The 23,166-nt window shown below is 47.8% G+C and overlaps 1 protein-coding gene across 1 annotated transcript in view; it reads left to right on the forward strand.

Annotated features, from left to right (window-relative positions):
• Positions 1–23,166, forward strand: part of LOC128421639 (cadherin-related family member 5-like) — a 74,278-nt gene that overhangs the window by 37,731 nt on the left and 13,381 nt on the right. The window contains exons 5-12 of the mRNA XM_053404656.1: positions 1,292–1,384; positions 3,860–3,946; positions 5,688–5,798; positions 11,196–11,366; positions 12,570–12,660; positions 19,767–19,873; positions 21,623–21,823; positions 22,496–22,627. Of these exons, the coding sequence (XP_053260631.1) occupies positions 1,292–1,384; positions 3,860–3,946; positions 5,688–5,798; positions 11,196–11,366; positions 12,570–12,660; positions 19,767–19,873; positions 21,623–21,823; positions 22,496–22,627 (993 nt within the window). The remainder of the gene's footprint in view (positions 1–1,291; positions 1,385–3,859; positions 3,947–5,687; positions 5,799–11,195; positions 11,367–12,569; positions 12,661–19,766; positions 19,874–21,622; positions 21,824–22,495; positions 22,628–23,166) is intronic.

Raw genomic sequence — 23,166 nt, forward strand, 5'->3', positions numbered from 1 at the left:
TCGAGCAAGAAGAGACTTGCCCTTTGTCGTCTTGGAGGGCCACCGGGCTGCCATGGGTGGGGCAAATGGCAAAAGGGGTGGGGCCACGAATGCAAATTTCACCTTCATAAGGCTAGGCCAGTTTCTACACAATCTTGCACCCGCACCCGGTTGAAGGCTGAGTCCTGTCCACGACACAAACCTCCCACTCAAAGTACTGCTGTTATCATCATTATTACTATTACTATTATTAATATCTCCTGCTGTGAGAGCCTAGGGTTCCGGAAAACAATGCGATTAAAATCCGAGGGTGATGGAGATACGTTTACAGCAGGACCACACCCCTTGAAATGGCCGAGAACCCTGGGAACTGTAGTTTGTTAAGGACGCTGAGAGTTGTTAGGAGACCCCTGTTCCACTCACAGAACTACAGTTCCCAGCATTCCCTGGGAAGAAGGATTGGGTGTGAAGCCTCTTTGGGGCTTGTAGCCCTGGGAGGGTCACCTCAGCAAACTACAGCTTCCGAGATGCTTTTGGGGGGAGCTGTGACGGCACAAAGTAGTGTTGTAGAGCTTTATTTTATTATTTTATTATTTTTTATTCAATTTCCAATACAAGTTTTAAACATACATTTTCAATATTATCACAAATACGTAATTTTGACTTCCTACAGCTCATCCACGAATCTTCCGTTTTCTAATCTTCTATCCGCAATTCTAAACTCAACATTGCCCTTTATTTTAAATAAACCTATTCCCTTATTCCCTTTTCTACAGCGTTTCTAATATTATTTCTTCACAAAGCTCCCTGTAAACCCACAAACGTTACTTGCGTATCACAAATGCTTTTCATATAGTCCACAAATTTGCTCCAGTCCTTGGTAAACTTGTGATCTCAGCGGTTTCGGATCCTTCCTGTTAGTTTATCTAATTCTGCGTAGTCCATTAATTTCATTCTCCATTCTTCCATCGATGGTAATTCTTCCTGCTTCCATTTTTGGGCCAGTAGTGTTCTTGCGTAGTGTTGTAGAGCTTTAAATGCATGGTTCAGATGCAGACAGTCGTCTCCTGTAGCTCTGGCGCCCTGTGACACTTCTCCCATGGGAGCCTTACTGTAAAGTGTAGCACAAAATCATAAATCGAGATCCAGGATCATCGGGGGATCCGCTGTTGCGTTGCTCCCAGTGAGCCCCGTCTCCGAACTCCAGGGTGCAGTCCTCTCCCCGCCCCCATTCCTCCCAGCAAAGGGAACTATAGTTTTCCAGGACAGGCGGCACTCGAGGCACTCACAACACCCTCTTCTTCCCTGGCAGGCTGAGTACAGGATCATCGTCCAGGTGATGAACGAGAACGACAACAAGCCACGGTTCCAGGAGGACACCATTTTGACGCAGAACATCAGTGAGGTGAGTGCCTGGCGCCCGGCTGGGACTGGAGGGCCCAGGAAGACCCCGGGCCCTTCTCCAGAACAGGGGACTCGAGAGGAGAAATACCAAGCTTAAGGAAATACTTTAAGGTCCATGAATAACCATAGTTTAGAGGTCCCTAAGGAAGTCAGGTTATCCTCCACCAGGGCCAGGGCCTTCTCAGTGATGGCTCCCACCTGGTGGTATGCTCCGTCCCAGGAGACCAGGGCCCTGCAGGATTTAACCTCCTTCCGCAGGGCCTGTAAGACAGAGCTATTCCGCTTGGCTTTTAATTTGAACTTAGCCTGATCTTTTATTCCCCTTCCTTCCCTCCCCCTCCCCTTTTTATGGATTCCCCACTCTGGGATCCCACAGCTAATTCTCCCCTGGTCTCCTCACTGGCCCAAACAGGACTAATTTAGCCAGCTAGCCCTGGTGATCATCTAATGTTTACTGGATGGATTTCCCCCTTAAATTGATTTTTGAATTCTGAATTTATCATTATTCACGTTTTATACTCTATTTTATGCTGTTTTTTGTTGCATCAATTAAGTGTTTTCAATTTGTTGTTAGCTGCCTGAGACCGGTTTTTTGAACCGGGAAGGGCAGGGTATAAATAAAAAGATATTATTATTATTATTATTATTATTATTATTATTATTATTATTACTACTACTACTACTACTATTATTATTATTATTATTATTATTATCATCTTCCTCCAAGAATAAGATTTGGCTCTCTGCACACCTCTAGCCATTTTATCTTCCCAACAGCCCTGAAAGGCAGGTTAAACTGAGCGATATTAGTGACTGGCCTGAGGTCCGGCCGCTGGATATAGAGGGCAGAAAGAGCTTCACCCCACTCAATATTTTGAGGCAGGGGGCTGAGACCCTTCACCCAATATTGAGGGGGCCATCATTCCCATCACCCCTTGGCAAGCACAGGTGTGCCAGGTGAAGGCAAGCGGCTTAGAGGGTGATTTTTGCCCTCCGCAGCCCCCGCCGTGATTGCCAGAGCACCCTGGCAGGCATGGCCCAACCAGGGGGTGAGGGGGGCAGAGCTTTGTGCTTGTGACATCATCAATGTGCAACAGCCGCCGCCCCCCACATGTTGGGTGCAACTTGGCGCGCCAGCCTGAGGTCACCCAGTAAATCTTCGATACATAGCTGTCAACCGTACCTTATTTGGCGGGAAAGTCCCTTATCCCAGCGCTGTGTCCCGCTGCTGTCCCTTATTGATGATGTCCCTTAAATTTCCCGGGTTTCAAAGGAAGCAGCTCCTCTCCCTCCCTCCCTCCCTGCCGGCCAGGGAGGAGGGAGGCTCCAACTGTGTTGCTTGGCTGCGTGCTCACCCAATAAGGAGTCTAAGACCGACTGGGGGGTGGAGCTTGCATACCTTGTGCCGATCAATTTGGCCGCGTTGCCTGGGGACCCGCCTTTGCTCAGCGCTTCCCAGCGGAGAGGTGACGGTGGTTTCCCTTGCTGCATCCCCTTTGCCGGGTTGCTGCGCTGTGGGAACCACCGCTTGAGGCTTCATTTGGCTGCTGGCTGGGCTTTCTGCCTTTGGCTTGGAGGGGCTCAGAAGTCGAACCTACCTGTGGCTGGAAAATCCCTTATTTTGGCTGCTGATCCCTTATTTTTGAGGCTGCTGGTCCCTTATTTTCAAATCTATAAGTTGACAGCTATGCTTTGATAGCGGCGTGAGGATTTGAACCTGGGTCTCCTTGGTCCTCAGTGCATGACTTAACTGCTAAACTGCGGTGGAAAAGGCTAGTCCTGAGAAACCCGATATTCTGCGGAAAGAGAGTGTTTCCGGTTCCCTCTCACGGCAGGCAGATGAGACGTCACTGGTGCCCCTGCGTTTGAGGGACAAGGTTCTCTAGCCAGCCACGTTGCCTGGGTACCATATTTTTCGCTCCATAAGACACACTTTTTTCTTCCTAAAAAGTAAGGGGAAATGTCTGTGCATCTTATGGAGCGAATGTGCGGTCAATCGCTGGCTCCCTTTCTGGCCCCTTGCCCAGGCCTCCATTGCTAAACGTTCTGCAGATGGAGGCCGTTTGTTTCCCCAGTGACATGGGACTGGCTGATTAGATTATCTGTCTGGAAACTGTAGAAACGGCTCCTTTTCCTTTCCTAAAGAAGCTGCAGAACTGTGAGTTGAACCCCCCCAAAATAGGATTTTTTCCCTTTGCAAAGTAAGCTCAACAACTTTGAGCTGATCCTCAAAAAGGGGGCTTTTCCCCTTTGCAAAAGAAGCTGCACAACTGTGAGCTGATCCTCAAATAATGGGGCTTTGCCCCTTTCCTCCTCTAAAAACTAGGTGCGTCTTATGGTCAGGTGTGTCTTATGGAGCGAAAAATGCGGTATATTTTATCCCCATATCCCAGGAAGGATGAGAGGATGAGAGAGGACTCCTCTCACTAGGGCTGACTTCCCGCCTAACCCTGCTCTCCCCCCCTCTCGTCCCCAGCTGGCTGCCCCCCACTCCGTGATCTTCAGCACCCAGGCGGAGGACGCCGATGGCGACACCCTCATGTACGTGATCGACGGCACGTCGGTGAGTCCTCTCCCCAAGGCCACTGGGAGGAGGAAGATGAACTTTTAGTTGGGGCTGGGGATTAGTTTAATTTTAGTATAAATGTTCTGGATGTTGGGCAATAGGGGCAGTACAGGATTCCCTTTGGTGTACCGACCTCCCAGCTGCACCAAAGACCAGGTGTGCAGCCTGGGGGTAATTTTGGACTCACAGCTGTCCATGGAGGCACAGGTCAAATCTGTGTCCAGGGCAGCTGTTTACCAGCTCCATCTGGTGCGCAGGATGAGACCCTTTCTGCCCGCAGACTGTCTCTCCAGAGTGGTGCATGCTCTGTTTATCTCCCGCTTGAACTACTGCAATGCGCTCAACGTGGGGCTACCTTTGAAGGTGACCCGGAAACTACAACTAATCCAGAATGCAGCAGCTAGACTGGTGACTGGGAGCGGCTTCTGAGACCACATAACACCAGTCTTGAAAGACCTACACTGGCTCCCAGTACGTTTCCGAGCACAATTCAAAGTGTTGGTGCTGACCTTTAAAGCCCTAAACGGCCTTGGTCCAGTATACCTGAAGGCATCTTCTCCACCCCCATCGTTCTGCCCGGACACTGAGGTCCAGCTCCGAGGGCCTTCTGGCGGTTCCTTCGCTGTGAGAAGCCAAGTTACAGGGAACCAGGCAGAGGGCCTTCTTGGTGGTGGCGCCCGCCCTGTGGAACGCCCTCCCACCAGATGTCAAGGAAATAAACAACTACCTGACTTTTAGAAGACATCTGAAGGCAGCCCTGTTTAGCAAAATTTTTAATGTCTGATGTTTTATTGTGTTTTTCATATTTAGTTGGGAGCTGCCCAGAGTGGCTGGGGAAACCCAGGCAGATGGGCAGGATATAAATAAATTAATATTACTACTACTACTACTACTACTACAACAACTATTATAGGCAGAGCTAGAATTTTTGCAACCCCACAACTTGTGCCAGGATTACGTTCCGGGGGCAAAACTGCACTACGGGCAAACCCCCAGAAAAGCCCCAATGTGACTGTCCCTATCTACCTTGGCTGTGGGAATCACAGAACTGTAGACTTGGAAGGGACCCTGCGGGTCATCTAGTCCAACCCCCCGGCCAGGTCCTGCAAACCCGGGCATGGAGAGAACTTTTTAAATCCTACCACCTTCCTCAGGCAAGGTTGCGTGAGATCTCACTGGCCCAGTGCGAGATCTCGGTCGGCCCCTTCTGACTGCTCCCCTCTCTGTTTATGCGTCCATTTCCCCGCCAACCACACAGAGCACAACCGTATCAGCAAAAAAGTTGCGGGTCTCCTTCTGTCTGCTCTGGCGCCACCTGCTGTTCAGCTCCCAACCTCCCGTCCTACCAGCACCAAACACGTCGCCAGCAGCGAAAGCAAAGCAAAGGCGTTGGCACCATTTTGTGCTGGAGCCTTGGCTGAGTTGGCCGGTGCCCGGCCCTCGCTTGGCCAGAACCGTGCGGCTGCAGTGCGCCTGCCCGTCCCTCTCCGACCCCCTTTGCTCCATGGCAACGCCGGCGTGGGCGTAGGATTAGCTGGGGGGAACCAGGACACCTAGACCTGGCCGTGGGCGTAGATTACGGCCAATACCTCTGCGGGTGGAGGAAATGGATTTGCGGGGCAAGGGGTGAGCGGGCGGGAGAAGGGGAGAGGGGACCTGGAGGGATGCCGGGCTTGCCATCCTCTGTGGGCATTTGCTGTGCCAGCTGCGTGGCTACCACCCCTGCTTGAACTTCCAGGCGGACGCCAAATATTTCCGGATCGACCTGCCCAACAGCGGGAGGATCGTGCTGGGCAAAGCGTTGGATTTTGAGACCAAGAGACATCTGGAGTTTGTGATCCATGCCGTGGTGAGGAGGGGAGCGGGAGATTGGGGGGGCATGGGGGCACCCGCAAGGGCCGAATCCTCTCTTCGCTGGTGCCCCTCGCTCTTCCCACACACCAGGATGCCAGCCAGTAGCTGTGTTCTCAGCAACTCGTAAGAACATAAGAAAAACCTGCAGGATGAGGCCATTGGCAACCTGTCTCACAGCGGCCAACTGGATGCCTTTGGGGAGCAGAATTTGAACACATTACTCTTATTAATATCCTACCCTGAGGCCCTAGGCTGGCTCACGAGATTTTGAACGTTAAAATGTTAAGACCAGTTTAAAATAACTTGCAGTTACAGAAATAAAATGGGTTCTAAAAACATATACAGTGGTAGCTCGGGTTACATACGCTTCAGGTTACATACACTTCAGGTTACAGACTCCGCTAACCCAGAAATAGTGTTTCAGGTTAAGAACTTTGCTTCAGGATGAGAACAGAAATCGTGCTCCGGCGGAGTGGTGGCAGCAGGAGGCCCCATTAGCTAAAGTGGTGCTTCAGGTTAAGAACAGTTTCAGGTTAAGAACAGACCTCAGGAATGAATTATGTACTTAACCCGAGATACCACTGTACAGTCATACCTCGGGTTACAGACACTTCAGGTTGTGTTTTTTCGTGTTACGGACCGCTGAAACCTGGAAGTACCGGAACAGCTTACTTCCAGGTTTTGGCGGTCACGCATGCGCAGAAGCGCTAAATCACGCTTTGCGCATGTGCAGAAGCACTAAATCACGCTTTGCGCATGTGCAGAAGCACCGAATCGCAACCCGTGCATGCGCAGATGTGACGCTGCGAGTTGCGAACAAGCATCCCGCATGGATCATGTTTGCAACCCGAGCGTCCACTGTACCTGAAGGGTCAAAGGCCAGGGACAAGTGTCTTCAGCATCCTCCAGAAGCTGTTTAATGAAGGTGACAGACGTGCCTCTGTGGGGAGGGAGTCTCATGGCTTAGGGGCCACCACAGAAAAGGCCCTTTCTCCCAGGCTACCATCCTGAGCCTCTGAGGATGGAGGAACTCTCAAGAACTCCCCCTCTGGGGCCTGAGTCATTTAGGGCTTTAAACATTAACACAAGCACCTTATGAGAACGTAAGAACGGTTTTTCTCCTGCTCTGGGATGTAGAACCCGAACCCATGGCTTCCAGTTACAAAATAGTAGATCCAGGGTAAACATCAGGAAGAACTTTCTGACAGTAAGAGCTGTTTGTAACCAAACCAACCCCTGTGTTGCAAAGAGAACGTCAGCAATGTCTAGGCAACACGATGACCATGTACATATGTAATAGATCTTTATAGAATTCCTTCAAACCATAACAAGTACAAAATGAAATCTTTAGTCTCAAAGTCTCTGGAAATCTTTAAATGAAGCGAGGTACCAAATTTTGTACGATGAAAGACAAGCTGTGAAGCTTTGTGTATTCAGCAAATGTGATGTCCAACACTGAACAGTGATTCCGGATACCGACTACTGTTTCATAGAATTCTTTGTCAGCGTTATTACATGAGCATTATTACATGAGCACTGTTCCACAGCATTTGATATTTTCATTTACATGCATTCATTTGAAATATGATGGGTTTAGGAAGCAATTCTATATCCTCCCACCACGCTGACGAAGAATTCTACGAAACAGTAGTCGTACAAAGTCTGGTAAAGGTAAAGGGACCCTTGACCATTAGGTCCAGTCGCAGCCGACTCTGGGGTTGCGGCGCTCATCTCGCTTTATTGGCCAAGGGAGCCGGCGTACAGCTTCCGGGTCATGTAGCCAGCAGGACTAAGCCACTTCTGGCGAACCAGAGCAGCGCACGGAAACACCGTTTACCTTCCTGCCGGAGCGGTATCTATTTATCTACTTGCACTTTGACGTGCTTTCGAACTGCTAGGTGGGCAGGAGCAGGGACCGAGCAACGGGAGCTCACCCCGTCGTGGGGATTCGAACCCCCGACCTTCTGATCGGCAAGTCCTAGGCTCTGTGGTTTAACCCACAGCGCCACCCGTGTCCCACAAATCTGGTACCTCGCTTCATTTAAAGATTTCCAGAGACTTTGAGCCTAAAGATTTCATTTTGTCCTTGTTATGGTTTGAAGGAATTCTATAAAGATTGTCCATTGCGTATGTACATGGCCATTGTGTTGCCTAGACATTGCTGATGGTATGAGATGTTTGGCAGTGGAATGGGCTTCCTCGGGAGGTGACGGACTCTCCTTCCTTGGAGGTTTTTAAGCAGAGGTCGGGTGGCTACCTGTCCTGGATGTTTTAGCTGAGATTCCTGCATTGCAGGGGGTTGGAATAGATGACCCCTGAGGGTCTCTTTAAACTCTCCAATTCGATGATTCCAAGACAAGCCTTCTGGATCAGGCCACAGCCCATTCAGTCGGAAGCAAAAGTCGGAAGAGCAACCCATGCAAATCAGACGCCTATGGGAAACTCGCAAACAGGATCCGGCCGCAATAGCCCTCTCCCTTCGTGTGGTTTCCAGCAATTGGTATTCAGAAGCATTGCAACCTCGAACTGCAGAGGGATCATGGAATTGTAGAGTTGGGACCCCCGAAGGTCATCCAGCCCAACCCCGTGCGATGCAGGAATGAGAGCACAGCCATTGTGAGCTTTCCCTCACCCAGTCCTCTTTTAATGCTGTTCATGTGGCAGTGAGTTCCACAGTCTGCGCTCCACCATGAACGAGACTTCCTTTGGTCCGCTGCCAGGCAACCATGGGGTGGCCAGGGCAGCCTTCGCCAAGACGGCGCCCTTGAGACGCACGTGCCGTGCTGGGCGGAGATGTCGGCCAAAACGTCTGGCGGGCACCAGGTTGGGGAAGACTGTCAGAAGGTTGTCTCGTCCAACTGCAGGAATCACCACTGAAACCTAAGCAATTGCAGAGAGCGAGGCTTTTCAGAGAGACCAGGAGGCTTTTCCTTGTGGGCAGCTATTTTCAGGCACACTTACCCCCCCCCCTCGCTGCTCGCCGGCTCATTAACAGCCGCCTGGGCCTCCCTAAGCTGGCTAATTGGGGGTGACATGATCCTGTCAGCTCCCCCCTTCAGGGCTAATGGCTTAAATCTCTCCCCCCCTTCTTTTAATTTCTCTAAGAGGGCTAACGTCAAGCGGCAACTCGCTGCATCCATCGCTGGCCCCCATCCCCTTGTGGCCCCAGGAACGCCAAGAGGCGCCCCCCGCCATCTGTACGGCTCACCCCCTCTTTGCCCAAATGACGTGTGCCCCCCGGTTTTGCGCCAGCCCTTCTGCATCGCCCACACCTGCCCTGCGAAGCACTTGGGCTGCTCTCCAGGTGGCAAGGTGCCCAGCGCCACCGTCCCTTGCACAAGGCCCGTCCTGCTCCCGTTCCCGCCCCTCCCTCCTTGCCCCCCCTTCCTGGTTTGCTTCCGAGCCAGGTGCCCTTCAGGTGTGCCCTGGGGCAGCCAACCCACAACACGTGCCTGCAGGTATGTTATGGCCTCTGCGGCTCAACGCTGGTGCTTCCGTCTGACGTGTTCAGAGAGCATTTGCCGCGATTCGTTTGCAGGAGGATGCTCTGCTGTTCAACGAGCATTCGTTCTGATTTCGTAGAATCAGTTGGTAGGACCCCCAAGAGTCATCTAGTCCACCCCCCTTACAGTGCAGGAATTTCAGCTAAAGCATGCAGGACAGATGGCCATCCAGCCTCTGCTTAAAGACCTTCGAGGAAGGAGAGTCCACAACCTCCCAAGGGAGACCATTCCCACAGTCGAACAGCTCTTACTGTCAGAAGGTTTTTCCTGATTCTCACCAAAGCCATGGGTTCGAGTCCTACCACTGCATCGTCAGAAGACCTCAAAACTGTTTACAAAAATCACATCCTGCTTTCCTTGGCTCCCATTTTGCTTTACCAGATTAGCTTTTTTAAATACAGTGGCACCTCGGGTTAAGTACTTAATTCGTTCCGGAGGTCCGTTCTTAACCTGAAACCATTCTTAACCTGAAGCACTACTTTAGCTAATGGGGCCTCCTGCTGCTGCCGCGCCACCGGTGCACAATTTCTGTTCTCATCCTGAAGCAAAGTTCTTAACCTGAAGCACTATTTCTGGGTTAGCGGAGTCTGTAACCTGAAGCGTATGTAACCTGAAGCATATGTAACCTGAGGTACCACTGTACAGTCATACCTTGGGTTACAGACGCTTCAGGTTTCGTTTTTTTGGGTTACGGGCCGCTGAAATCCGGAAGTACCAGAATGGGTTACTTCCGGGTTTTGGTGGTCGTGCATGTGCAGAAGTGCTAAATCGCGACCCGTGCATGCGCAACCCGAGCATCCACTATAAATAACAAATAATATTGGATTTGAGTCCGAGCCTCCAGAACTTAGAGATTTTCTTTTTCCATGTGACTGCCCTTAAGATATTGGAAAATAGCTCTCATATCTCCTCTCCGTCTGTTCTTTTCCAGGCTAAACATCCCCAGCTCCTTCAACCGTTCCTCATCAGGCTTAGATGTCAGTGTGGTGTAGTGGTTAAGAGCGGTGGACTCGTAATCTGGTGAACCGGGTTCGATTCCCTGCTCCTCCACATGCAGCTGCTGGTGACCTTGGGCTAGTCACGCTTCTCTGAAGTCTCTCAGCCCCACTCATCTCACAGAGTGTTTGTTGTGGGGGAGGAAGGGAAAGGAGATCGTTAGCCGCTTTGAGACTTCTTCGGGTAGTGATAAAGCAGGATATCAAATCCAAACTCTTCTTCTTCTTCTTAGTTTCCAGACCCTTGATCATCTTGGCTGCCCTCCTCTGCACAGGTTCCAGCTTGTCAACATCATTCCTAAATTGTGGTTCTCAGAATTAAACATAGTATTCCAGCTGTGGTCTGACCAAGGCAGAATAGAGCGGGACTATGCCTTCCCTTGATCCAGACATTAAACTTCTATTGATGCAGCCTAGAATAGCGTTAGCTTTTTTTGCTGCTGCATCACACTGTTCACTCATGTCAAGCTTGTGATCCACTAAGACCCCTAGATCCCTTTACCCATGTACTGCTAGTAAGCCAGGTGTCCCCAATTCTAAGGGGAAACCCAGCCAGATGGGCAGGGTACAAAAAAATTATTATTATTATTATTATTATTATTATTATTATTATTATTATTATTATATTGCTTTAAAAGAGAATTAGACAAATTCATGGAGAAGGAGAGGGCCATCCATGACTACTAACCACAATAGCTCTGTTCTGCTTCCACCAGTATCTGGAAGCCACAGGATTGGAGTGTGTTCTGATCCTGCTGGAGGTTTTCCTGTTGAGTTATCTGGTTGGCCCCTGCGAGAACAGGATGCTGGACTGAATGGGTCACTGGCCTGATCCAGCACACTCTTCTTATGTTCTTACACTGGGGCCTTTAACCTGAACTTTCTCTGCCCCAGGAAATGAACACGAAGGAAAGGTACAATTCCTCAGCCAGGATCCACGTCAACGTGATAGACGGAGACGACCAGTACCCCCAGTTCCTTCCGTGCAACTTCCTGTCGCACGACGGGGTTGGCGTTTGTGTCAACCCCGTCTACACCGCCAACATCACGGAAGGGGAGGTCAAGGTGAGCAGGAGTGTCTGGTGTTGAAAATGTGGTGCCTGCTGTTAAAAATGTGATGTTGTTAATGGAGAAATCCGAGGGCTCCCTTGGACAAAAAACAAGGACGCCAGCCAGGAATACCAGAGCAAAACAGCAGCCAGTCGGCTTGGTCTTTATTGAAGACTGTCACGACAGGACTCCCACCTGCCACCAGGTGAACAAGATGGAAGCCCTGAACAAAAGAGCCCCCAAACTTTTATTAGCTGCTAATCCCCATGTTAAAAAAGGTAAAGGGACCCCTGACCAGTCGTGACCGACCCTGGGGTTGCGGCGCTCATCTCGCTTTACTGGCCGAGGGAGCCAGCGTACAGCTTCCGGGTCATGGGGCCAGCAGGACTAAGCTGCTTCTGGCAAACCAGAGCAGCGCACGGAAACACCGTTTACCTTCTCACAGGAGCGGTACCTATTTATCTACTTGCACTTTGAGGTGCTTTCGAACTGCTAGGTTGGCAGGAGCAGGGACCGAGCAACGGGAGCTCACCCCGTCGCGAGGATTCAAACCGCCGACCTTCTGATCGGCAAGCCCTAGACTCTGTGGTTTAACCCACAGCGCCACCCATGTTACACCCTCCCAAACTACATCACTCATACATCACGGTTACATCATGAAAGGGGAGGTCTGGTGGCAGGAATCTGAGCATCCTGGACCCTGCCCCACAGTTCTCCTTGCCCTCCACCAAACACCCATCAAGTGTAACAAAAGAGATATTTGCATTTCCCTGTTTCCCAGCCAAGTTAATCACACCCTTTTGTCTTCATCTGGGTTTGTTATTTCTTGAATGGCTACCTGTCTGGCACTCACGTATCAGGATGCCAGGAATTATCCCTCAGGCAGAGGGGCTGCTGATCAGCTGAGCTCACATGTCTATATGAATTTCTGCCGTTTCCCCAGTGAGTCAGTACATAGAGACATTTATCAGTGAATTCTTACATTTGTATCGTGCGGCAGAGGCCCTTTGAATAGATATGTGGGGACAAATCACAAAAGTGATGGTGCTGGTTTTGGTAGTGGGCTGCATGTGCATGATATCTGCTGGAGGGGCAACCCCCCACCCTATCCTATACATAAATTCCTGCAACAACGTGCAGGGCAGAAACTCGAACTCGCTCCCCTGCACATGCACATTTCTCTGCCTGCTTTCCCTGAAGGTTGTTTATCTCTTGCAGACAGAACCCCTCCAGTTCCTGCCTGGTCCCATCCATGCTGAAGACGGAGACCGCGACCTGAAGGCTGCCATCACCTATTCTATTCTCTCAGGTACTGGGGGTCCCTGGCGACAGGGCGGTCAGGGGACAGAAAAAGACCCCGGCTGGCTCCTGGATAAGGTTTAAGAGGGCCCATCGAGTGCAGCATCCTCTTTTTCTTCCAATGGCCCAGCAGGTTCTAGAACAGTGGTTCTCAACCTGTGGGTCCCCAGATGTTGTTTGACTACAACTCCCATCATCCCTGAGCTCTGGCCTTGCTAGCTAGGGGTGATGGGAGTTGTAGTTCAACAACATCTGGGGACCCACAGGTTGAGAAAGGCTGTTTTAGAATCAGGGCATCATAGAGTTGGAAGGGACCCAGAAAGCCATGTAGTCCAACCCCATGCTGTGCAGGAATCTCAGCTGAAGCAGCCAGGATCGATGCCTTTTCTCAGAGGCTTCCGAGTGGGACACGAGTTTCCCCCAAGGGAGCATTGGGCGATGGGGTGTGTGTCTGAATTTGCAGACCGCCCTTTGGGCCTTGGTTTTCGAACGTTTTGGAACTCAAACCGTCTTCCAGAACGGATTACGTTCGAAAACCGAGGGACGACTGTATATCTGTTTAAAACAGACAAGGCAGTAAAAAGCCCTTTAGGTTAAAGCAGTCAGTTCCCTAAAGGCTGTTGGAACAAGAAAAACCTTCATCTGCCAGCAGGACGGGGAGGGGAGGCAGTCAAGCTTCCAGCCAAGTCAAAGGTGTTGCAGTTAAAATGCAAAGCCTGTAACAAATTGGGGCAATGAGATCGCCTGACCCCCCCCCCCCGCACCCCCTTTGCTTGGCAGAACTGGCACGGCCACAGGTGCCATGCAATTCCCACTATCCGTTGATAAAAAATTGGTTGTTTCATGCAGCAGCGCCTGTCTACCCTTTGGAACTCCCTGCCAATTGAGACTGAGCAGGCGCCTTCAGTGTGCTCTTCTCGCCTGTGACCATTCTTCTTCAGACAAGCCTGTCTTAGAAAGTCGAGTCAAATTTCAACTTGTTTCAGGGTTTTATTTTTTTATTTTTTATTTTTTAAACTTTATTTTCTTGTTCTTTTTAAAATCCTTTTTATTGATTTTCCAATTAAAAAAGCATCCAATTAAATATCCAGTCATAATACTTCAATTATAAATAAATAAATAAATAAATAAATAAATAAATATAAATAAATAAATAAAATAAAAAAGATAAATTATAGTCCAAATTGTATTTATTCCTTTCTTGAGGCTCCACACGGTCTGGATCTCTGGAGAATATCTCCACGTCTTAAGTCCTGCTTCTCCTTTTTAAACTTTATTTTCAATGCAGAATTACAACATAAAATATAAACAAAAGAATACATTCGTCAAAAAACCAAAGGAAAGAAAAAAGAACAACCACAAAAACTTAAACAAACATACATACACTTTGACTGCCTTCCATCATTTAGAGCCTTCTTGTGTTATATATATATATATATTGCACATATATATGTTATTTCTAGCTTTGTACCTTTTATAATCATTTCTTCATTCCCTTGACCTTGCAAACTTCATTCATTACATACTGATATGTTTATTCCAGAACAATGTGTTTTTTTTATATACCCTTTAACACAGTCCCATTCTTTTATTAATTGTTGATCTGATTGTCCTCTTAAGACTGCCGTTAACCTTTTCAAATCTATGTATTCACAAAGTTTGATTTGCCATTCTTTTACTTAAGTGTTTTAATCTTTCATGTGTGTGGTTGTGAATTTTCCTCAGTTTCACTGTTTTATCTTTTGTGAGCCGCTTAGAGGTTTCCGGCTTTAACAGCCCAGCAGTGTATAAATTTTAAGAAATACCGTATTTTTCGCTCCATAAGACACAATTTTTTCTCCTAAAAAGTAAGGAGAAATGTCTGTGCGTCTTATGGAGCGAATGTGTGGTCGATCGCTGGCTCCCTTTCCGCCCCTTGCCCAGGCCTCCATTGTTGAATGTTCTGCAGACGGAGGCCGTTTGTTTCCCCAGCGACATGGGACTGGCTGATTAGATTATCTGTCTGGAAACTGTAGAAACGGCTCCCTTTCCTTTCCTAAAGAAGCTGCAGAACTGTGAGTTGAACCCCATAAAAACAGGATTTTTTCCCTTTGCAAAGTAAGCTCAACAGCTTTGAGCTGATCCTCAAAAAAAAAATGGGGCTTTCCCCCTTTCCTCCTCTAAAAACTAGGTGTGTCTTATGGTCAGGTGCGTCTTATGGAGCGAAATATACGGCGAATGGCAAAACCAGAGTTCGCTCAGCTAAAGCACACTGCTCCGTCCAGGAAATCGAGGAAGGAAGGACAGGTTCCTTTCGGCGCTGCTTAGATTACCTGGATGTGGGGTCACATGTTCTCGCACGTGCCATAGCTTATTGCCAGGATATCTGGCAGTGAAGTCAAACTCCTCTGAAGTGCATATATTAGTGAAAATAACACAAAGGTGCATAACTCTGGGGATTTGTGTGTGTGTGTGTGTCTGTCTGTCTCTCTCTCTGTGTGTGTGTAAAATTGCATACTTGTATTTATCAGAAGTTGATAAATGATAGATGAACTTTCATGATTTTTTTAAAAAATAAATAAATTGCTTTTTTATTGAAAAAAATTCAATTACAGTGGTACCTCTGGTTACGTACTTAATTCGTTCCGGAGGTCTGTTCTTAACCTGAAACTGTTCTTAACCTGAAGCATCGCTTTAGCTAATGGGGCCGCTGGAGCACGATTTCTGTTCTCATCCTGAAGCAAAGTTCTTAACCCGAGGTACTATTTCTGGGTTAGCGGAGTTTGTAACCTGAAGCGTCTGTAACCTGAGGTACCACTGTATAAAGCAATAAAGTGATAGAAAAAGAAGAAAAAAACCACACAACTGTGTAATGGGGAAAAAACCTTACATGAGTATATACAAAAATAGCCTAACCCATACATTCTTTTAGAAATTTGACATTCTTATCCTAATACTGATGTAAATATTAATAGACTGCTACGTTTTGCATAAATTTGTTCCAAATATTGTCGTATTTATCCGAGGTGAGTCTACATCCATAAGCAGTCCCTTCGTAGGTTGTGTTATCCTATTATCAATCCACTGATTGAAGGATATCGTGTCTACATTCTTCCAGTTCATCAATATCAGCTACCATTAGAGCGCCTAAAATCCATTTTTATTTTTCCATGGTTAACTTCCATACAGCAGGCATATGGCTGGGGATTATTGCTATTATGATTATGATTATTATTTAAATATATCTTTATTAATTTAAAATAAATACATTTATGAAAAAACAGACATACATACAAGTAAACAAACAAACATACATACATACATACATACAAACAAACAAATAATAGAAGAATCAAACACACTATAAGATATAAGAAGATTAATATAATTATCATCATATATACTCCTGATACAGAACACAATTATAAAACTTATAGAGAAGAAATATAAAACTGAATTCCAATTAATCTCACTGTACTTTATCTATCCATTACTTTATACAACACAGTTACATATTTCTTATTTCATTTCTTTTTACCTCACTACAAACTAATAGTTATACAATACAGGGATTAGTAGCAAGAAATTGCTATTATTATTATTATTATTATTATTATTATGCAGAATTGCATACATGTGTGTATTAAGAGTTGAGATATGTATAGATGATCTTCATGATAAAAGAAAGCCCTTCTTCACACCAAGTTAACCTGTGGAACTCCCTCCCACAGGAATTAGGGATGGCCAGGATTAGCAAATTCATGGAGAAGGAGAGGGCTAGCAATGGCTTAATAGCCATGACAGAGGCTATTCTCTGCCTCTGCGGATAGAGACAGCAAGGCTTTTGAATCCCAGTTGCAGGAAACTGCAGAGAGCACAGGGCAGAGGGTTTGAATCCTGAATGGGGGGCTTCCTAGAAGAAGCATCTGGTGGGACACTGCAAGGACGCAGTGCCGGATTTACGTATAAGCTAAACAAGCTCTAGCTTAGGGCCCCACTTTCTTGGGGGCCTCCCAAAAATTAAAGGGGATGTACCGTATTTTTTGCTCTATAAGACTCACTTTTTCCCTCCTAAAAAGTAAGGGAAAATGTGTGTGCGTCTTATGGAGTGAATACAGGCTGCGCAGCTATCCCAGAAGCCAGAACAGCAAGAGGGACTGCACAGCGATCCCTCTTGCTGTTCTGGCTTCTGAGATTCAGAATATTTTTTTCTTGTTTTCCTCCTCCAAAAACTAGGTGCGTGTTGTGGTCTGGTGCATCTTATAGAGCAAAAAATACAGTGCGTTTCCGAAATATAAGATAACAAACTAATAAAATAAAACCTACATGCAGCAACAGTGTTTTGTATTGTGTAGGCTGCTATGATGTAAGTCATGGCCCCTGCCTGCTCGCCTGCTCCCTAAAATATCCCTGGTTTGCTCCTTTCTATATATAGGGTGCCCACATTCTGCATGGACTGGGTGCATGTGCAACATGGGCAAATGGCTTTAGATGCCTATTGGGTCCATTAATTACCATATAGCATCTATTTGACACAAAAAACAGTGACAATTTGTTGTTGACAAAGGACAGCTGGACATAGAAAGGGCCCAATTACCTTCAGTGGGACAAAGGTGGCGCTGTGGTCTAAACCACAGAGCCTAGGACTTGCCGATCAGAAGGTCGGCGGTTCAAATCCCCGCGACGGGGTGAGCTCCCGTTGCTCGGTCCCTGCTCCTGCCAACCTAGCAGTTCGAAAGCACCTGAAAGTGCAAGTAGATAAATAGGTACCACTCCGGCGGGAAGGTAAACAGCGTTTCCATGCGCTGCTCTGGTTCGCCAGAAGCCGCTTAGTCATGCTGGCCACATGACCCGGAAGCTGTACACCGGCTCCCTCGGCCAATAAAGCGAGATGAGCGCCGCAACCCCAGAGTCATCCCCGACTGGACCTAATGGTCAGGCGTCCCTTTACCTTTACCTTAGGTCCATCAATTACTATATAGCACATATTCAACATAAAAATAAGCAACAATTTGTTGTTGACAAAGGACAGCTGGACATATAAAGGGCCCCATGACCTTCAATAGCTTAGGGCCTCATCAAACCTAAATCTGGTCCTGCAAGGACAGGATGAATGACCACATGCCATGGAGCATGGGTAGGCAAACAAAGGCCCGGGGACCAGATCCAGCCCAATCGCCTTCTTAATCCGTCCCACGGACAGTCCGGGAATCATCATGTTTTTACATGAGTAGAATGTGTCCTTTTATGTAGGGATATCGCGGAGTGGGGAGTGGGGTCCGGAGGGAGCACACTTCCCCACCAGCAGGCAGCCACGGTCGGCCTGCATGCGTGACCTTGGGGTGCAGGGGCAACCCCCCCCACCAGACAAGCCACAGCTGTCTGTACATCGTTCCACCTCTGCCTGACCTTTTGCGATCTCAGCAGTTTGCGGTGTCCTGTCTGTAACCCTTTTCCATGAGACGTTTGTCTCCATTCGTCATACATTGTGCAAGAGGAAAATGACGCTGTGGAACAGGTGCCAAAATAACTTTGTACCACCCCACGATTTCGGGACGGAAGATGTGTAAAGGTCACAGGCCAAAAATGTATCTGCCTAGCTTGCGTGTTTGCCTCAATAAAAAGAGTCTCCACAGGAATGGTGGTAGCTCCCTCGCTTCAGACCACCTGTGCGCAGCTCACATCATGATCAACACTTGTCTTGGGCCTTCACTTCACTTTTATTTCAAATGCATCTCTGGGTTATTTGTGGGGCATAGGAATTCGTTCATCCCCCCCCCCAATATACTTCAGCCCCCCAAAAGGTCTGAGGGACAGTGGACCGGCCCCCTGCCGAAAAAGTTTACTGACCCCTGCCATGGATGCTTTAGCTGAGATTCTGAATTCCACCATACTCTTTTTCACAAATGAGTGCAGAGATGTGAGGAACCAAGAATAAGATCGGGTCAATTTATATATGTTTATGGCCCGCTTTATTTTTTCATGGTTTTTGAGATGTTTCAAACCATATCTAAGAATGCACTTTAATTGCTATGACCCGCCCTGGGGGGGGGGGATAGCAATAAATGGCCGGCTCACCCGCTCACTGCGTGTTGCAGCCGGATTCTGCAAAACTGTGTCACCCGCAGAGGAACGGCTGAGCAATCCAATTGCCTGGCCCAATGGCTGTTCAGGGAGCAAATTGGATGGAAGGTGCTGGAAGCAGGTGCTGGAGGTTGGAGGTGGCCGGGGGGGGGAGGCGGGATTCGAATCCCTCCCCCCCCATGCAATTGGGAGGGTTATTAAACAGTTTAAGCTGGGCTGGGATTATGTGGCAGGTGGACCTAGTGGGCGGGGGTTGGGAGAGAACTCTTGGGGGGCCTCTCTCTGCAATATTCAGAGATGCACAAATTTCAAAGGTAGCAGTTTCTGAAGTGCAAACTAGGTCGTTTCTCCTTTTTTTGGTCAAATCTATTTTTTATTAAGTTTTACATTGTAAATTAAAATCTGACGAAGTGTGCATGCACATGAAAGCTCGTACCAATAACTAACTTAGCTGGTCTCTAAGGTGCTACTGGAAGGAATGTTTCAATTTAATTTTATTTTGTTTCGACTATGGCAGACCAACACGGCTACCTACCTGTGACTAAAATCCAAACGTTAAACATCAGCATCATCATTTAGGATTCCCTGAATACTTTAACTGCCTTTCCATGGTTTCCATTATCAATCTTTTCCCAACTGCTTCTCTTAGGGCTCTGTTTCAATGTATTTACCTTCGTCAGCTAATTTTTAAGTTTGAAGTTTGTAAGTTTGAAGACTTTCGGATAAATATATCCTGTTCTTTTCTACGTTTCTCAAGGATAACACTATGTGCGGGTAGATCAACGTGTATCTTGAGCTTTTCTTTGCACCTAAGATTCCTAATAGGAAAGCCTCTGGTTTCAAACTAGGTCATTTCTCATCAAAACATCAAAGAAAAAAATGAATTTCTCCCCCTGATGCAACAGAGATCAGGTGGCCATCTGCCATGGATGCTTCAGTTAAGATTCTGGTATTGCACGGGGTTCGACAACATGGCCTTAGGGGGTTGCTCCCAACTCTAGTATCTTATGATTCAATGGTCCCTAACTTAACGCTGCCTCCCCTTACTTTCAGGTACGGACCACGGCTACTTCCACATGGACAACGTCACGGGCGCAATCACCATGTTGCGGCCGGTGGAGAGCAGGATTCGCACTCCGGTCTACAGCCTCAGTGTCATGGTAGGCCCTGCAGCTGAGAGAGCAGAGGTCATGCGTCCCTTTGGCTTCTTCACATCTGGGCAGGAGGTGGAAATTGAGGTTCTCAACTCCCAGCCTCAGCCCTCAATCCCGGTGTGATTTATTTTATTTATTTTTATGTCACAGGTATTTTTTTTAACACTGCTTAGTTTTGGGTTCGGTTCCGAATTGCTTTGAGTTGCCTTTGGCAAGAAAAAGCAGCGAATCAATTTAACCGATCGATCAATCGATCATCACCAAAGCCCCTAAGCCTAAAACACACATCCCAGTTCCTGTTAAAATGAGACGTTAGAAACCAATTAGCCAGATTTATTTTTTTCAAAACGAGCTGCTGAAAATATTAATATGCCGTATTTTTCGCTCTATAACACGCACCCGACCATAACACGCACATAGTTTTTAGAGAAGGAAAATCTGTAGGCATGCCACCCGTAGGCATTTCCTCCATAACACGCACAGACATTTCCCCTTACTTTCTAGGGGGGAAAAGTGAGTGTTATGGTGCAAAAAATACGGTACATAATATATGTATATTACGATAATACATGCCAGATCTGGTTACATGCCTAGGTGAGCTTGCTTAAACAAATAATAATAATAATAATAATAATAATAATAATAATAATACCGTATTGGCCTGAATATAAGCCGTACCTGCAAATAAGCCACACCTTTAAAATTGAAAGGGTGGGGGGAGAGAAAAGACACTACCTGGGCTGCTTCCGGGGTGGGGTTGGGATGCCGCGCTGCTTACCTGGCTGCGTAAGTTTGCGAATATAAACCGCATTTTAACTTTTCATGGTTGGAAATTCAGGCCAATACGGTAGTAGTAGTAGTAGTAGTAGTAGTAGTAATAATAATAATAATAATAATAATAATAATAATAATAATAATAATTTTTATTTATATGCTGCCCACCTGACTGGGCTGCCCCAGTCCCTCTAGCCGGCTTCCAACAAATTATAAAACCACAGTAAAACAGCAAACATTAAAAACTTCCTGGGTGGCGCTGTGGGTTAAACCACAGAGCCTAGGACTTGCCGATCAGAAGGTCGGCGGTTCAAATCCCTGCGACGGGGTGAGCTCCCGTTGCTCGGTCCCTGCTCCTGCCAACCTAGCAGTTCGAAAGCACGTCAAGTGCAAGTAGATAAACAGGTACCACTCTGGCGGGAAGGTAAACTGCGTTTCCGTGCGCTGCTCTGGTTCTCCAGAAGCGGCTTAGTCATGCTGGCCACATGACCTGGAAGCTGTACGCCGGCTCCCTCGGCCAATAAAGCGTCCCTCCCCCAAAGAAAAAGCTTGTCCACTAATTGATTAATTGAAATTTTTATATTTAACATAATTATTACAAAATAAAAACATACATATATTTTTCAGATAAGCACACATACCGGTATATTAAAAAGAACAAAAAAGGAAGAAAAGAAAAAGGGAAAAGGGAAATTGGAAGAATTTATTCCAAATTTATTCTACAAATATCTCAATAATAAAATTTCATTGATTGACTTCCTCCGGTTACACTGCACAGATACAAATTTGCTTAAAATGTGTATAGGAAGTGCAGTGTAAATGGAGGGACTTTTAATCCGACCATGCAAAGCCAAAGCCAGGAACGAGCAGGCCTGGATTCAACCCTGCCCTGCAACCGAATTCTGCTGCTCGCTGGTTGCATTTCTTCTGCTAACTGCCTTCTCTCTCTCCTCCTGCCTGCTGCCCGCCTCTCTCTCCCAGGCCTCTCAGGTGAACGACGCCAAGAAGTACGCTGTGACCGAGGTCCGCGTGCGAATCCTGGCAGCCAACAGCCACGCGCCGCACTTTGAGAAGTCCCAGCACCAGGCCTTTGTCCACGAAGGCGAGAGCACGGCCTCTCTGGTCCTGACGTACAGCAGGAGGGTCCTCTTCATCCTGGCCACCGACATGGACTTCCCCGACGTGAGTCACCTGGGTGCTGTTTGGGTGGGGCAGCCCAGAAAGGTCGGCGTGGTGGAGAATCCATGAATCGCTTACTTCCGGGTTTGCGGAGTTAACATATCAAATCATAAACGGCCTCGGCCCAGTAGTCCTGAAGGAGCGTCTCCACCCCCATTGTTCAGCCCGGACACTGAGGTCCAGCTCTGAGGACCTTCTGGCGGTTCCCTCACCGAGAGAAGCCAAATTGCAGGGAACCAGGCAGAAGGCCTTCTCGGTGGTGGTGCCCACCCTGTGGAACGCCCTCCCACCAGATGGCAAAGAGAACAACAACCACCAAACTTTTAGAAGACATCTGAAGGCAGCCCTGTTTAGGGAAGCTTTTAATGTTTAATAGGTTATTGTATTTTAGTGTTTTGTTGGAAGCCGCCCAGAGTGGCTGGGGAAACCCAGCCAGATGGGCAGGGTACAAATAATAAATTATTATTATTATTATTATTATTATTATTATTATTATTATTATTATTTATTCAATAAAAATAAAAAACCAAAATCAAAAAGGTCAGATTATCTTCGGAATTGTAATTTTTAATTTTGCGACTTCCCATAATCTGAACCATGAAGCATGTCCAAATCTCAGTCCTGCCTCTTGTCGATATTTCCACATCTTGATTTAATCTCTTCCTTTCTCCCCAGGGCTTCAACCCTGCGGTGCGGTACAGCCTCAGGCGCCAGTCCAACCACACGCAGCTCTTCCAGGTCACCCCCGGCGGACTCCTCATCGCCCGCGCCGACCACCTGAGCGCTCTCCAGCGATACGCCTTGCAGGTGTGAACCGAGCCCTTCCCCGCCCCCCAGCGACCGCCCGGGGGTCGCTATCCTCCACTGTGCGGGAACAGTGGGAAACTGGCTCCCGGTGGGTCTGGTTGGGTGGAAGGCAGGGAGTCCAACAGCAGGTGGCACCAGAGGCGAAAGCAGGAATCACAGCATGAGCAGGGCCAGGCAGAGCCAGGCAAAGGCCTGGGCCAGGTGGATAGTGTGCCCCCCTCTTTTTTTACCCTGGGGATAACTGAAGTCTTATAAATAAGTACCGTAGATTCTGGCGTATAAGATTACTTTGCAACCCCGGAAAATCATCTAAAAAGTCGGGGGTCATCTTATACGCCAGGTATGGGTCCGCTGGGCATGGCAGTGGGCCTCGGGTCCCACACTGGGAGGAAGCTGGGTGGCTACCGCCTGGTGTGGAGCGGAGCCCGCCGCCCAGCGAAGCTGCCGCGTATTAGGCGACTGGGCATATAAGATGACCCCCCCAAATTGGCAGCTGCCAATCTGGGGGGTCGTCTTATACGCCCAGTCACCTAATACGC

Source organism: Podarcis raffonei, chromosome 10 (assembly GCF_027172205.1).
Source record: "Podarcis raffonei isolate rPodRaf1 chromosome 10, rPodRaf1.pri, whole genome shotgun sequence".
In the NCBI taxonomy this organism is placed as follows: domain Eukaryota; kingdom Metazoa; phylum Chordata; class Lepidosauria; order Squamata; family Lacertidae; genus Podarcis; species Podarcis raffonei.